Source organism: Notamacropus eugenii, chromosome 3, assembly GCF_028372415.1.
Source record: "Notamacropus eugenii isolate mMacEug1 chromosome 3, mMacEug1.pri_v2, whole genome shotgun sequence".
Classification (NCBI taxonomy): Eukaryota; Metazoa; Chordata; class Mammalia; order Diprotodontia; family Macropodidae; genus Notamacropus; species Notamacropus eugenii.
The window spans coordinates 16,215,984-16,231,789 of record NC_092874.1 but is presented as its reverse complement, the minus strand read 5'-3'; the positions used below and the strand labels follow the sequence as shown (position 1 = coordinate 16,231,789).

Genomic DNA, 15,806 nt, shown 5'->3' with positions numbered 1-15,806 from the left:
GTCTGAAAAGGCCCAGCTGCTCATGACTCCACTGGCAGATGACATTTCTGGCTCTTTCTGCCATGAACCAGGCCCTTGCTTTCTTGCCCCCTTATTTCAAGTCTGGGAAACCCAGGAATCTGGATTCTTCATTAACAAGTACAAGATGATTCAATTGAACAAGTGAACAAGCCCAGTGCTTTTTGGTGTGGATAGGAAAAAAAACCCAACATAAAAACAGTCCCTGCTTTCAAGGAACATACATTCTAAGGGGGGAGATGATACACCCACATGTAAAATCCTATGTAAACTATGCACAAGGGAGAAGGACGGTAGTGAAGTGTGAGAGGGTGTTGGGAAAGGCCTCTGAGGGAAATGGCTGTTAGCCTGAGGCTGGAAGGGATGCAGAAATGCCGGGAGACAGAAGTGAGGAGGGAGAGCAGCGCCCCACAGCATCAGGGATGGAATGTTGTGTGTAGGGAAGCACCTTCTAGACCGGTTTGACTGGAATGCCCAGTGTCTGTGAAGGATCGTAAGTTGGAGGCCAAAGGAGAGGCAGGGGAAGTGTTGGAAGATGATTGTTCGATTGGGAAGTTGTAGGTCTGTGGGCCTGGGAGGACCCTGAAGAGATACGTCTGGGACCTCACTTACCCACTGCAGAAAGAGTGTCTGTGTGTTTATTATTAATTAAATTCTATAGAGTGGTAAGATTTGGGGCACTGAGGGAACTAGAAAAGGAATGCACAGTTTACAAACATCCTAGTTTGTTAAACAGAGCTTTAGACCAAAGCACACAAGGTGAGAAAAGTGAATGAATGAATGAATGAATGAGTGAATGAATGAATGAGTGAATGAATGGAAAATTTTTGGGTTAATACCTCATTTAATCTTTGCGTGATAGACAGCCAACCACTGATTTTTCAGGGATTTCTAGTTCAGTTTCTGTCGGCCTGCTTCTTTTCTTGTGAAGGCAGCCTGCCATAGCAATTAGAGCACTGGGTTAGATGTCTGAGAGATCCTGAGCAAGCCCCATAAGCTATGACCCTCATAACAACAGCTAATGGTTGTCATAGGTCTTGAAAGTCTGCAAGGCTCCTTAGGGACATGGTCACATTTGAGCCTCCCAGCAGGGCCCTGTGAGGTCTGTGCTCTGGCCTTATGAATGGCCTGTGACTTAGAGAGTTGTGGGTGGCTCAGCGGGGATTCTAAAGTGCTTGGCAAGCCCTGGGTGCAGTAGAAATGTCGGCATTAGTATTATTTCTTCCCCTTTAGCCATATCTGTCAGCCCAGGCAGGAGAGCAGAAAAGAGCTAAAGCGCAACCATCCAATCTGACTAAAGGAAAATGAGGTTCTAATGGATTTCTGGTGCATTAGGTTGTCTGCTGAATCGAGAGGTATTTGATCCTGATTCAGTTCCATCCTGATATTTCACTTTCTACAGATAAAAGCAGGGCTATATTTTAACCTGCCCAATGTATCTGCTAGCCACTGAACAACAATCTCACCCACCTTCTTTACCCTGTCTCTGGGCTCCCCTGCTCTCAAAGACCTTCCATAGCTCCCGATTGTCCAGAAGCTCTCTCCCTACCTCCCCCATTCTGGATCCCACCTAACTTCCAGTTCTGTTTCTCTTGGCTCCCCTTCCCAAAGTCAGAGCACCACCTCCCATTTCTGGACATTCACACGCAGTACATTGCCCTTTCCTTTCATCTACCTTCTTCTCTACATTCTTTTCTCCTTAAAGGCTTAACTCAGGTGTTTCCAGGCCTTTCCTAAATCTCCCCAGTTGTGGACTCTCCCTCCATGTCTGCAGGCTGGGTCATCTGTTCCCTTGCCTCACCAGGAGAGAAGCCCTGTTAGGCCAGGGATCCTAGAGTCTTCTATCTAAAGCTAGGAGCACCCATTTGTGACCCCCCCCTCCCCCCGCACTTTACAGAAGGAGGACCTGAAGCCACTCTGCATGAGAAGTGGGATTCGAACTCAGGTCCTCCAACACCCCATACAGCCGGGTTAGAGTCAGATACTCACCAGCTGTGTGACGTTGTCCATGACACTGCTCTGACTACTTCATTTCCTTACCTGCAAAATGAGGGAGCTGGAACTGGTGTGGTTTCACTTGTACACAGTCGGAGCTCAATGAATGCTTGTTCACAATAATTCCTGGCGATGACATTGTGTTTCAAAGTTTGCAAAATGCTTTACAAACACCTCATTGATCCACACAACAACCCTGTCACTAAGTTATTACTGTCCCTATTTTACAGTCTAGGAAATTGAGGCTGAGAGTGGTTGAGGTATTTTCCCTGGGTCACACAGCTATTGAGGGCCTGGGGTAGGATTTGAACCCAGGTTTTCCCATCTCCAGGCCCTGTGCCACCCAGCTGGCTGCTGGCTACTGAGCCTGCTTGGTGGACTGATTGTGTTCATCTCTGCCTATTCCCAGGTATACGTGGCAGCGTTTGCAGTGTCTGCCTATGCATCCAGCTACTTCCGAGCAGGGAGCAAGCCCTTCAATCCAGTGCTTGGAGAGACTTATGAATGTATCCACGAGGAAAAGGGATTCCAGTTTTTTTCAGAACAGGTAGGGTTGTTTCTGTTGCTTCTGCTGATGAGGATGATGGTGGTGATGACGATGATGATGACTGATGATGACGATGACGATGATGATAAAACCCACAGCTTGGAGGGTTTGAGGTGGTGGGGGCTTTCAGGGATGCCTGTGAGATGTCCCTCAGGCTCCCACTGAACATGCATCTGAATTAGCCATGGTCTCCTGTTCCCCAGCTTTGAAGCATTTAGGGTAATTTCATTGTCTCTACTCCAGGAGAGGGCATCAATTCTCTCATCTCCCATCATTGGTCCATGAAACTTAGTTCTTGCTAATACTCCGATTACCTGAGTAACCCTGCATCTGGCCGGCAGGAAAAGTGGAGACCTCCTTCTAGCTTAAAGCTAATGGAGCGGGTTCTGAAGGACATGAGGTGTGTTTGCCCATGTAGTTTGAAGAGAACATTTGAACCCTTCCACAGGCACCACCCACCAGGCCATATCATCTCAAAAAAAATAAAGCCAAATGCAGGCATTAATGACCCAAGTAATAATTGTCCCCAATTAAGCTTTAATTAATTCAACCTGAGAGACTAGAGAAGTATGGGGTTAGAACAATCAGCTCCTGTTAAGAACCCTCCTCCAGAACCCTTGTCTACATGGATTCAAGAGGATTATTGACGCTGATTTTAGCAATAATCAGGGAATTTCCTAATAAACACCCCAGCCAAGTTTGGATGATCTGCAGCATTTGACCTAGCAGTTGTCCCTGCCCTCTGCTAAGCTCGGAGGGAAGTGTGTCTTCCTGTCTCTTCCCTGCTGAGCTTGGTCATGATAATTACACAGGCTTCCATGGACATGGTTGTCATCGTTGAACGGCTGGCTTTCCTGGTTCTGCTGATTTTCTACTGCACCCATTTCTCTAAGTCTTCCTGGGTTTCTCTGGAATCTCCATATTCTTTGCCTCTCCTGGCACACTATCGTTTCATCACATCTGTCTACCTTACTCTGATCAGTCATTCGTCAGTCACCAGGCAAATGCCTTGTTCCTCTGGGAGCCCCTGCCTCCCACCCATCAATCCCTGGGCTTCAAGGCAGCCCATTCTATCTGGTGGCACCTCATTTGCCTCTTTTCCAGAGGCATCCATTCCTCCTCTGGGGCAGGCACAGCTAGGCTGGTTTCTTCCCCCTTTGACATCCCTTCATCCCCAGAAGGCTTGCTATCTCCAGACTGAACTTGACCAGTTCCTGTGATGAGAGGAGCCAAGATTTGGTGCTGGAAGCAGAGGAGGCCCAGAGGTCCTCTAATCCAGCTCCCTCATTTTGAAGAAGCCTGGAGTGGCCAGGTGACCTCCCAGAGGTCACATAGGCAAGAGCTGGGATTCAAATCCAAATTCATAGGATCATAAAACCAAGGGTTTTGAGCTGGAAGGGACTTGCAGGACCTATGGAGACCTAACCCAGAGAGATTGTCCTTTGCCTTGGGTCACATAGGACAGCTGGGTGTCAAAGTGGTTAGAGTGCAGGGCCTGGAGTCAGGAAGACCTGAGTTCAAATCCAACCTCAGACACTTACTAGCTGCATGACCCTGGGGAAGTCACCCAACCTTGTTGGTCTCAGTTTCCTCATCTGTAAAATGAGCTGGAGAAGGAAGTGGCAAACCACTCGGATCTCTGGCAAGAAAACTCCATACAAGGTTGCTAAGAGTTGAACACAACTGAAAATGAACAACAACAAAATAGAAGGGGAGACGGAAGGAAATAGGAATTTATTTAGCCCCTATGAGGTGCCTAGCACTGTGCTAGCACTTCTACAAATCTCCTCTTTGATGCTCACGACAACCCAGGCACATTGGAACTGTGATTATCACCTGCATTTTACAGATGAGGAAACTGAGACAAACCAGACTAAATGATTTGCCCAGGTCCCATGACTATTAAGTATCTGAGGCTAGATTTGAACTCAGGGCTGCATGAGTCTAGGTCTGGCCCTCTATCCATTGCACCACCAGCTGTCTCTGTAAGAAGAATGTAATGTTAACAATAGCTAATAATTAATATAGTGTTCTAAGACTTGTAAAGCTCTTTACAAATGTTATATGCAAGAGTGAGGATTTGAACTCAGGTCCTCTGATTCAAAACCCAGCCTGCTTTCCACTCCATGGCATAGCTTCTGCATCCTGCAGAAAGATTTCCATGGTCTTTCAACCAACATTTCTATGTTACCTTTAAAGGTTACATATTGCTTTCCCATAGGTAAGACAAGTGTTATACCCCTTTTACAGAAGAGGAAACTGAGGCCCAGAGAGAGAAAGTTGCCACTTAGGTAACTTCCGACTTTTGACTTTTATCTGAGACCTCCCAGCCCAGCCTGAGCACATCTATCATGTGAACAATCCCTAAACAGGAAAGACAGAGCCATGCTATCCTGTGAGTTCCTTTGGATTCCCCTTGTCCAGCATTATACAGAAGAGAACACTCGAGGCCAGAGACGGGATAGGCCTTGCCCCACATTGCACAAGTACGGAGTGAATGTGGCTTCTCTGATCACTGCACCTAGAGTCTCTCCCTGTGCACCTAATTCCCTGCATCCCCTGCAGCTCCAAAGGAGCTCTCGGTGGGTCCTTGGTGGGTCTTTCCTCTAAAGTGCTTCATGTTACAGGGGAAGGGAAAGGTGAGAAGGTAGAGAGAGCATCCTTCTGTCCCATAGCTGACAGTCCCAGGCACCTTCAGAACCTTGGGGCTTTTCTCTATATGGGGTTTGGCTGGATTTGTTTTCAAATGGTGGTTAAAAGAAATAAGGGAGATTGAGTTGGATTCCAGTCTGACTGGCACTTTTTAATAACTGACTTAAAATGGCAGGGTGATTGGGTTGCCATAGCAACATGTACATTAAAAATGGAAACTGGAAGCTAAAAACAGCAGCTCAATCTGGTTGGGGTGACAAGATAGAGGAAGGCACCTCACGGAGGGAGAGCACTGGAGGCCAGGATGCTGGGCTTCTGAGATCAGCTGAAGGCCCAGCAGTTCAGCCCCAAGATCCCCTCACCCACCCGAAAATCACGAGAGTCCTCTGGGGCAGAAATGCGTTACCCAGGCAAACTGTTAAGAAAGCAGTCTGGCTGATGGTCTCTAAGCATTTTCGTAATCTGGTGCCTTCTGGCCTTTCCAGTGCTAATCACGTAGGATTCCCTTTCATGGACTCCTGTTCAACCAAACCACCCTTTGGACTGTTCCCCATGCACAGCCCCAAGTCAGTGCACTGCCAGGCATTCCCTGTGTCTGGAATGTGCCCTCACCTCTGCCTCTTAGAATTCCTAGTTTCCTTCAGAATTTAGTTCATGGGTCCCCTTCTGTAAGAGGCCTCCAACTGCCGGGTCTCCCTTCCTCCATGACCTTTTATTCTGTATACGCTGCTTAAGGATACAGGTCCTGACATGCGGCATAGAGCCTGAAGAGGCAGCTGCCCTGAAACCTCAGCAGCTGGGGAGGCTGGACTGGAGACCAATCCCCAACCCCAGAATCAGCACCTTCTGTTTGGCCATTGTTAACAGAGCTAATTGTGGCGGACTTCAAACATGGAATACCTTCCCTCAATCTTTCCTTCTGTTGGAGGAAGAAGGAGATTGAGGGAGGGAGGAACCAATTGTCAAAGCCTTCCTGGAAAGGAGGGCATTTGAGAGTAGATTTTAATAAACCATACACCCACGGAATATTCAGTCGCATGAGTCTTCCGAATGAAGTTGGTGGACACTTGGTAGAGGGCAGGTTTCCTCTGGGTTGGAAGGAGCAGAGGGACAGATCTAGAGCTATTGATTATCTTTGAAAAAAATTGGAGTAGCATTTCCTTTCTATCCCCCAAGGTCCTTTTAAACCAGGGGCCAACCTCCCAGCTCCATAAAAAGTCCTAAGAATTCAGGGAATTAAGAGAGGTAGGCCAAAAGTTTGTAGGCTGAGCACCCTCTGGAAGCAGTGGGGCTACTTCAGCCTTTGGGGAGGCATTGCAAGCCCTTTAGACACCCTGATAAAGACACTCTAGTAAGTGGAATTCAAAATTAGTAGGGAGAGGACTAACCCACATGGCCAGTAGTTGAGTGTAATGCCCCCTGGTGGTCAATTGTATGTGATACTCCCTAGCTGATGAAAAGTCTGTTTTGTTTTGTTGTAGGGGGATTGGGGGGGCGGGCAGGGGGCGGCTTGCTGCTTTTAATAAACAGAACCCAAAGAAGGAAGAAAGGGAAAAAGCATTTATTAATCTCTTCATGTAATGCCAGGCACCGTGTCCTGAGTTTACATGAATGGCCACGTTATTCTGGACATAACGAGACAGAAAGATTGACGGAAGGCAGAGGGCATGTCTCCCTTCTCAGATGCCTAGGCATCTTCTCTCAGCACACAAATAACCTGCCAGGATGGCCTGTGCTTAGGAAGCTAGGGTCTGATGGTAGCAGTAGTAAGAGGGAGATTCGGCCCTTCCCTGGGCAGTCTTCTGAAGAGCCTGAGCCGTCCAATCACAGGAAAAGCCCTGCTCAGTGAGAAGGCACCAAAAATTATCGCTATTTAAATGCTCAACTGGTGTCTGTTTAATGGCTTTAGTGGTTAGTGCTCCATCCCTCTTGAAATTGCTATGCATTATCTTATATATTGGAGAAAGAAATGACAAACAACTCCAGGCTCTTTGCCAAGAAAACCCCTGGATGTAGTCCATGGATGGGGTCATGAAAAGTTGGACACAACTGAGTGACTGAACAACATTTTACGTGTACATTATGTTTACTTCTCTGGGCTCATGTTGTTTCCTTGGGGAGAACTGAAGCTTCCTGAGTATGCTGCCTTTGTCCTTGAATATCCTGTACTCTACATGGTGCCTGGCACACAGTAGGTGCTCAATCAATGCTTGTCGAGTTGAATTGGATCCTTAGGTTCTTGAAGTGTGGCTTTCATCCTGTCGCTGGTCTTACTGGCCAAAGCTTGGCCAGCGATACAGCCCGCAGAGATAGAGAGGAAGCCTTATTTCTCTGGGAGGACTTCACTCCCTTTTCAGTGGTCTGCTGTATACAATGTCCTGACACCAGAAGCAAAGACTGCCTGGTTCTAGGTGTCCCAGTAAGAAGCCTTGCTCAGGGCTGAGCTCTGGGAGCCAGGAATTGACACAGAGCCCCAGTCAAAGCCACCTTTTTTCCCTCAGAGCATCTGAGGGGTTGGGGCGGGAGGTGTCAATACTCACATAGCAGATGTGTCTGCTGCCTGTGGGTTTGCAGAAAGATGGATTGAGGCAGGGTTGCATGGGGAGGTCTCCTTAGAATCAAACAAAAAACAGCATCAGAATACGCCTTGTACACCAATGCATGACGGTGTCACTCGTGCTTAGACCAGGAACAACAAATTAATTAGATGGAGAAGCTCTATATGGTGGGAAGGCAGACGATGGAGAGAATAAAATTGGGCTGCCATTTGTTCTGTATCCTTTTCATTAGTAAATAAAACAGAAATAATGATTCTCTACCACAAAAGAGAGGGAGTTCCTACTTGCCTGTTCCTGGAGTCTCTTAATTACTTGCAGATTAGACATTGGTTTACAACCTTCCAGATGAAAATTGAATTCAATCCAACAAGTATGCGCAGTGTTTAGGGCCTATGTGGTGCTAGACAGTATGCTAGACACTGCGCAGAGACAGAAACCACACATCCTTCTGGAGAGGAGTTAGTTTGTGGCATCCAAACATTCAGCACGTCCCCAGATAAATATATGGAAGGTAACCAGAGGAGTGGAAGTACTGGAGGTGAGCTTTGAAGGAACTTCTAAAGGCAGAGGTGAGGCATGGAATTTCAGGCTTGGGAGGTGGCTTTTAAAAATGGGTTCAAATCTCCCTTCAGATACTCACTAGCTGTATGACTCTAGAAGAGACACTTGGCCTCTTTCCTCATCTGTGAAATGGGATAATGGTAGCATAGACCTAACAGTGTTATTAGGAGGTTCAAATGAGCTAATTTATGTAAAGTGTTCAGATAATCTAAAACAGAGAAGAAAGTTAACTGTTACTGTTATTGCCAACAACAAGTAAGTGAGCTTTGGGCATTGTTTGGAGGTGGGGCTGTTTCAAGGGTTTCCAAGATGGAGCGCCATTCCTAGGGCTTTCCTCATCCCCTGCCCTCCACACTGCCATACTCTCCCACCTTGACCTTAGACTGTTGGATGAATGGAGCATAAGCCCACCCTAAGCTAGATGATCTTCCATCATGAATCTGGCAATGGACCATGTATCTACCGTCCTAGGGTGCCCAGTGAGCTAAGTTTGGAAAGGCTTCAGGGCAGCGAATTTTTCAGCCACAACAGCTCCTGGAAATATCTCCTGAGGCCCAGATTTGGGGTTGAGTTCTGTGTCTGTGGAGACCCAACGCTGTTCAGTAGGTGGGGCCCTGAGGGGATCAGGGCCTTTTCCCAGATCCCACAGCCAAGTCTGGGTCACAGAAAGAACTCAGACCCCATGTCTTCTGGACTTTGAAACTAATGCTCTAACCACTGTGAACCTTGCCTGACCTGATGAAGGGCACGTGCAGCTTTGGACATGGGTGATGGGGGCAGTGCTTTTGGTTGATTTTCCATATTTATTATAAAGGGTTTTTTCAGTCTGAGGGATGGGAGGGAGAAAAAATAAATGCTTGTTAAGTGAAAAAAAACCATATTTAAAGTGGGTACAAAGTCAGTACAGGGTAGTTTCTAACAGGGGAGAGACCCCTCTAAATTTACCTACAGATATTCACTGAATCATTTCAGTTTGCATTGTGTCCCTAATAATGCCTGGTATATAGTGCATGCTTAATAAATCCTTGTTGACTGTTAATTGGTGTTAAAATTCTACTTCTAATTTCCACACTGTATGATTTAGTGACAAGAGCACTGGCTCAGAAGTCAGAGGCTCTGAGTTCAAATCTCACTTCTGAGGCTTATTACCTGTTTGACCTTAGGCAATTCCGTTTCCTTGGGTCTCAGTTTCCTCATCTGTAAAATGGGGGGAGCATTGAGTAGATGGTCCCTGAAGACCCTTCTAACTTCAGAGCCAGGACCCTACACCCCCTGCACACCACCCTGTCCACTTCTCACCATCACCAGCACCTGAAATGACTCACCTTGGGCCAGTCCAAGCTGGTCAGTCCTCCACTTAGCTACCTCTAAAGGCTAAAGAAGATAGGGGTGGTCAGTGAGAGAGCAGGGAAGTGGAGGTGAAGGAAACTCTGATGTAATTGTCTCCTCTCCTTGTCTCCACCAGGTCAGCCACCACCCGCCAATCTCAGCCTGTCATGCAGAGTCTGCCAACTTTGTGTTCTGGCAAGGTAATGTGGTTTTTCTCTTGTGCATCACAGCAGCTAGCTCTGCAGAGCCAGAGAGAAAGGTCAAGCTGGTCATTAACACTGCTGCAGAATGGTTGGGGGGCTCCGAGTCCCCTCTGTAGGGCACTCCAGCAGACCTCCCTAGCATTAATTTTCTGTCCAAGCAGCATTTCCAAATGCAGGATTCGGGAACCTAAGAAAGTTGCCCAATTTGTCAATCACTCCTTGGCTTTTGTTGGGCCCCCTCCTCTTTGGCTGAGGCCTCGTTCTGTCCTCTGTACCAGAGGCAGTGTGGTACAGGGGTTAGCACATGGCTGGCCTTGGTTCAAATCTTCCTCCAGGCACATACCGACTCGGTGACCCAGGCAAGCCCCCAAATTTCTCTGCGCCCTGGGCAGCTCTCCAAGGTGATGAGTCTAACTGATCGCCATCCAAAAAGAGCTTTTCCACACCAGGATTTCTGTGTTCTAATGAAATCGGAGGATGAAGGAGGGAAACGTTAAAGCCTCTGCCTGCTCCACAGACAGTGATGCATTCTCCCATTTCCAAAGGTCTGCAGGAAGGAGAAAACTTTTCAAGGCCCTGAAAGTGGGAGCCCAGTATGAAAAGTTGTGACCCCTAATGCTAACTTCATATCTATGTGGCACTCTGCAAACCCTGACGCGCTCTCTGTGTACCAGCTCAGGCAGCTGTTTGGACATGGCAGAAAGCCCTTGAGCTGTCATCCAAAAAATGCTGTGGAACAAAGAAGCCAGTGACGGGAGCTGGAGTCTGGGTCTGGGCTGAGACACACTCTCCCTTGCAGCCTCCTTGCTGCTCTGTCTTAGGGGATCTTTTCCCACCTGCAAACTCATTAGACTCTAGGAGATCTAAAGTCTCCAAGGCTAACTAGCAGAGCCAGAATGTGAACTCAGGTCCTGAGATTCCATGGCCAGTCCCCTGCACTATTAATTGCCAACCTGGAGAGGTAAACTTGTTTGCCCAGCTGTAAAATGGAGAAAATAATAGTCCCTACCTCTCAGGGTTATTGAGAGTATCAAAGAAATGTTTGTAAAGCGCTTAGCACAGTGGCAAGTACCCATTAGGTGCTATTTAAATGCTTCCTTCCCTTCTCTCTCCAGATCTTTTCCTTCACACAGGGTCACACAGGCAGTATTTCTCAGAGGTGGAACTACCATATCACAGGACTTCAGATTCAGCAGCCAGCTCTAACCATTCTGCTATGTTGGTTTTCTGATCAACACTTTACAAATAAGGGAGCTGGTGCTTAGAGGAGTAAAGAAACTCTTGAGAATCCTTTATATTTTAGAAAGAGGAATGGCTCTGATTTTCTTAGACTTTCTTTTCTGGAGATACCAGCCCTTTTCTTGATGGCAAATCAGAGTCTTTGCAGTATCAGAAAAGAATTTCTTGCTTAAGTTTCTTACCACCAGTTATTTAAGGTGAGCAGGTCACATAACTATCTAGAGTCTGCAAAATCAATCTGAGACATCAACTAGAAACCTTGGTGTCAACTAGTTAGTTCCTGCTCTGCCTGCAAATTCAGGCTTAAGAAAGCAGCTATTGCCCCGGTGTTTACCAGCTAGCTTCCTGTTTAACCTGATTTCCCCTTCTGTTATCTATCCTCTGATGTGCACATAATTACTGTCTGCTTCTGCTTTCTGTAAAAATTCCCTTGGACCCCTCCTGCCTAGATAAATAAAGCCTATATCAAGGTTGCAGAGATTTATGTTCTGGGTTTATTGATTTTTTTTCAGTTATGCCCATTCTCTGGGCATAATAAACTGTGTTTTCCCTATCTCTGCATCATTGATTGTATGCTTGGCAGCAGCACCTATCAGCAGATCCTCAGATGCTATAGAATTGTAGACCTAGAGCTGGAACGGACCTTGTCCAACCCCTTCATTTTACAGATGTGGGATGAGGTCCAGAGTGAAATCACTTTTCCCAAGGTCACACAAAGAGAAAATGTCCAAGCCAAGATTCCAAGCTGCACCTTCTGACTCTAAATACAATGTACAATTCCCTCCCACCGGAGTTTTGAAAAAGTGCTGCTCGAGGGGTCTGTTCTCTTCCCTTCTTTTGAGAGTCTCCTTCCCTATCCCTCCCACAAGACCTTTGCTTTTGTTGATAAAGGAACTCCTCCAGCCAAGCAACTCGTCACCTGTCTGTAATCTGTGGTCACAGAGGTGTCTGAGTGAGACTGCACCCAACACTTCCTAGCACCCAAATCCTTCACTCCCAGCCTAGAGTATATGAAAATGAGTCTCACAAGTGGGTGAGGAACAGAGAAGCAGAACGAGTGAAAAATCGGAACTGAGAGGTCTTGAAAAGCAGCATCTCTGTATTACTTGCAAGTACACATAATAACAAGAATTAGACTGCGTGTCCCCAGAGACTAATCCTTTGTTTTAATGGATAAACAGCTCTGCTTTTTAGTTTGCAGATTGAGTGTTTGCGCTGAATAAAATGCTCCTGAAGTCAGGAAGTCAATACTTTCCCCTGAGATCCTGTTCGCCGAATCTCCATTTGCTCTGCAAACCGTTTTTAAAATTTTTGGCCAGGAAGATTCTCTAGTGGGATGACCACTCTTTCCCAATTAGTGGGAAAAGGCACATTAATGAAATCTCTGCCTTTTGGTAATGGAACAGAAAAGAAAAGGCATTAAGCTTTCACCAACCCAAATGTGACTGTAAGCAATCAGCCAAAGGGGAATGAGGCAGTATTCAGTCCTTCAGGCCAGCACCTGTAGTTCCTCCCCATCCAAATCAAAACAGGGAATGTCAGAAGTGGAAGGCACCTCTGATGTGATGCCCAATGGAACATATGCTCCTTGAAGACAGGGACTGGTTCATTTTTCTCTCTGTAAAATGCCCTTCCCAATCTCAAAGCTTAATGCCTTCCCTCCGAGATGACCTCCTATTTAATACACACAAACACATATACATATATGCACACACACATATACACACATACGTGTGTGTACATATGTGTGTGTGGAGAGAGATGTATGTATGTATGTATGTATCTGGTGTGTACATTATTGTTTGCATTTTGTCACCCTATCAGACCCTGAGCTTCTTGACAGCAGAGATTTTTTTTCACTTCCTTTTGTATCCCTGGCACTTAGTAGGTGTTCGATCAATGCTTGTGGATTTCCCAACCTATAGATGCCTGGCATGTAGTAGGTGCTTAATAAATGCTTACTACATTGAATTAAACAGAATTTAACTGAGTCAACCTTGCATCTGAACAGCATTCCCACTACAACATCTTTGACAAGTCATCCCTTGACCTCGGCCTTTCTTCTCCATCACCGGACACAGGAGGCCCTTAATTAGTGCGTTGACTGATAGGTTGCCTCAGAGTAGGCCTCCGTTCTATGAACTGACTGACATTTGATGTTTTGTTTCAGATGTGAGATGGAAAAACAAATTCTGGGGTAAATCCATGGAAATCGTGCCAATTGGCACAACGCACGTCACCCTTCCTGCGTAAGTTCCCTGCTGAGGCGTCATGGCCCCATTAACCCAAACTGGATAGAATTTGTGGCTGAAATTTAAGCAATTAGCTGGAAACCTTTGAAGCCACCGTGCATGACTTTGCACATAAAATTAAATTGTGGAACTATCTTGATACACTGGACAGATGGCTCAGATTTGGTTCATTTTCTCTGTGTCCAGTTTTCTTTGCCTGGGAGACCCTGCTCTCTGCTCTAACCAGTGTTCACTCATCCCAGGCTCTTCCCTCCTCAACACAAAGGACAGTGAAGCCTTTATCCAGATTTCCACTGCCTGGGAACAGTCCACCCAAGTCAATTCACCTCAATGTCAAAATGTCTTATTTGAAAGAAAATGATGTCAGTCTCACAGAGAATAATGTCGTTTCAAATCCTGACACAAGAGCTGTAAAGGCGCAGAGCTCATGGGGTCTAACCTGCTACTTTCACACCTGATGTGTGTGAAACCAAGGCTGGGAGGAGAAATAAAGAGGGCATGCCCAAGACAAAGGATCTGGGGGTATAGTGGGAGACCCGAGTTCAGAGTGGGCCCCAGACACTGCCGAGCTGAGTGACCTTGGGCGAGTCATTCTCAGTCTGTGCCTTGGTTTTTTCTTCTATTAAACTGTGACAGGAAGGGGGGTTTCCTCCCTGGGAGCTCCCCTGCACTGATGAAATCATGGGTCCAGATAAAGCCTAAACCAAAGCCGTCTTCACCTCTGAAGAGGTTACATTTTCCTTGGAGAACACAACTTGTACACACATGGATGAAGGACTGGACAGACAAATAAACAAGTCCCAAGTATATGCAAATTAAGTGAAGAGATGGTAAAGACTAACCAGGAGTGGAGAACCTGCAGCCTTGAGGCCACGTGGGGCCCTCTAGGTCCTCAAGTGCGGCTCTTTGTACCCAAATTTCACAAAACAAATCTTTTGGGGATCCCCAAAACTTCTGTGAAGTTTGGATTCAGCCAAAGTTTCCCTGCCCCTGATAACATCTCTGGGGTGTGATATCGAAGCTCTGCTTTGAAGAAAGCTTTTGTCAATCAATCTATAATCAATTAAAATTATTAATAAAATAATGAGTAGCATTTATATAGCACTTTGAAGTTTACAAAATACAGCTATCTCATTTGATTCTCATAACAAGAGTAGGTGCTATTACTATCTCCGCTTTATACACAGGGAAACTGAGGTTTAGTGACTTGACCAAGGTTGCACAGAATAGCATGTGTCCAAGGCAGGATTTGAACTTGGGTCCATTGCTGTTCAGTTTTTCAGTTGTGTCCCATTCTCCGTGACCCCATTTGGGGTTTTCTTAGCAAAGATCCCAGAGGGTTTTGCCATTTCCTTTTTCAGCTCATTTTATAGATGAGGAAACTGAGGCAAACAGAGTGAAGTGACTTGCCCAGGGTCACCTAGCTAGTAAGTGTCTGAGGCTGGATTTGAACTGAGGAAAAGTAGTCCTTGGGCACTCTATCCATTGTGACACCTAGCTTCCCTAGGTCTTCTAGCCATCTCTTATCATGAGTTGGGTGCCAGGTAGTGGGGACACAGAGACAAAAGTGGAATGGTCCTTTCCTCATGGAACTCGCATTCTATTCTGACTAAAATACTGGAATCCTGCGTGTTTCTTCCTTGCTGAGGAGAGCACATCGGGGTTTGTGAATGGGGCCGTCACTAAGGCCATTCTGGTTATCATCGCCGCTTATCATCTTCCTCGCCCTCACCTTCCCTCAGCTTTGGCGATCACTTCGAATGGAACAAAGTGACCTCTTGCATTCACAACATCCTGAGTGGCCAGAGATGGATTGAACACTATGGGGAAATCATCATTAAGAATCTAAATGAAGATTCCTGCCATTGCAAAGTGAACTTTATCAAGGTACCTGGGAGGATGAGGTGGGATGGGGTGGGGAGGCTGCTCTCAGAGGCAGAATTAGGCATCCAGGCTCCTTCTTCTGCCCCTCCTTCTCCTGCCCTGTGGTGCCTCTGCCTCCCCCCAGGCTCCAGGGCTTCTTGGACTTCCTTGCCCTCTTCCCTCTCCAAATTTGTTCTGAAGAGCTCACCCACCCTGAGGAGGAGCGGACTGATAATGGCTCAGTGTTAGTGTCTTTGTCAGGGATCAGCAATCTTGAAGGCATGGAGTTGGAGCTGCGAGGTTTGGGGAGGCAGTTGCTGAGGCAGGTTCGTTTCCTTGGGGGAGGTTCAGAGAAGGGAATCAGGTCCTTCCTGGCAGCCTTACAGTCAAACCACAATAGAGCTTGTTGGGTTGGCCACAGCCCTGCTTGTTAGATACAAGAGAATGACTGAATAGGATTGCCAGATCATAGTGAGCTGGAAGAAAATTGAGAATTCACTTAGGCCAATGCCTCTGAGTCAGACACAGATCCTAGGACTGCAGATCTAGACTTCTTCCCACTGCACCACCCTACCTCTAAGAGTCTGAG

The 15,806-nt window shown here is 46.6% G+C and overlaps 1 protein-coding gene across 6 annotated transcripts in view; it reads left to right on the top strand.

The window, feature by feature from the left end:
• OSBPL3 (oxysterol binding protein like 3) overlaps positions 1 to 15,806 on the top strand; it is a 135,110-nt gene that overhangs the window by 109,466 nt on the left and 9,838 nt on the right. For all 6 annotated transcript variants that reach the window (XM_072650955.1, XM_072650959.1, XM_072650956.1 and 3 more), the window contains 4 exons: positions 2,423 to 2,560; positions 9,797 to 9,860; positions 13,273 to 13,351; positions 15,097 to 15,241. In XM_072650955.1, the coding sequence (XP_072507056.1) occupies positions 2,423 to 2,560; positions 9,797 to 9,860; positions 13,273 to 13,351; positions 15,097 to 15,241 (426 nt within the window). The remainder of the gene's footprint in view (positions 1 to 2,422; positions 2,561 to 9,796; positions 9,861 to 13,272; positions 13,352 to 15,096; positions 15,242 to 15,806) is intronic.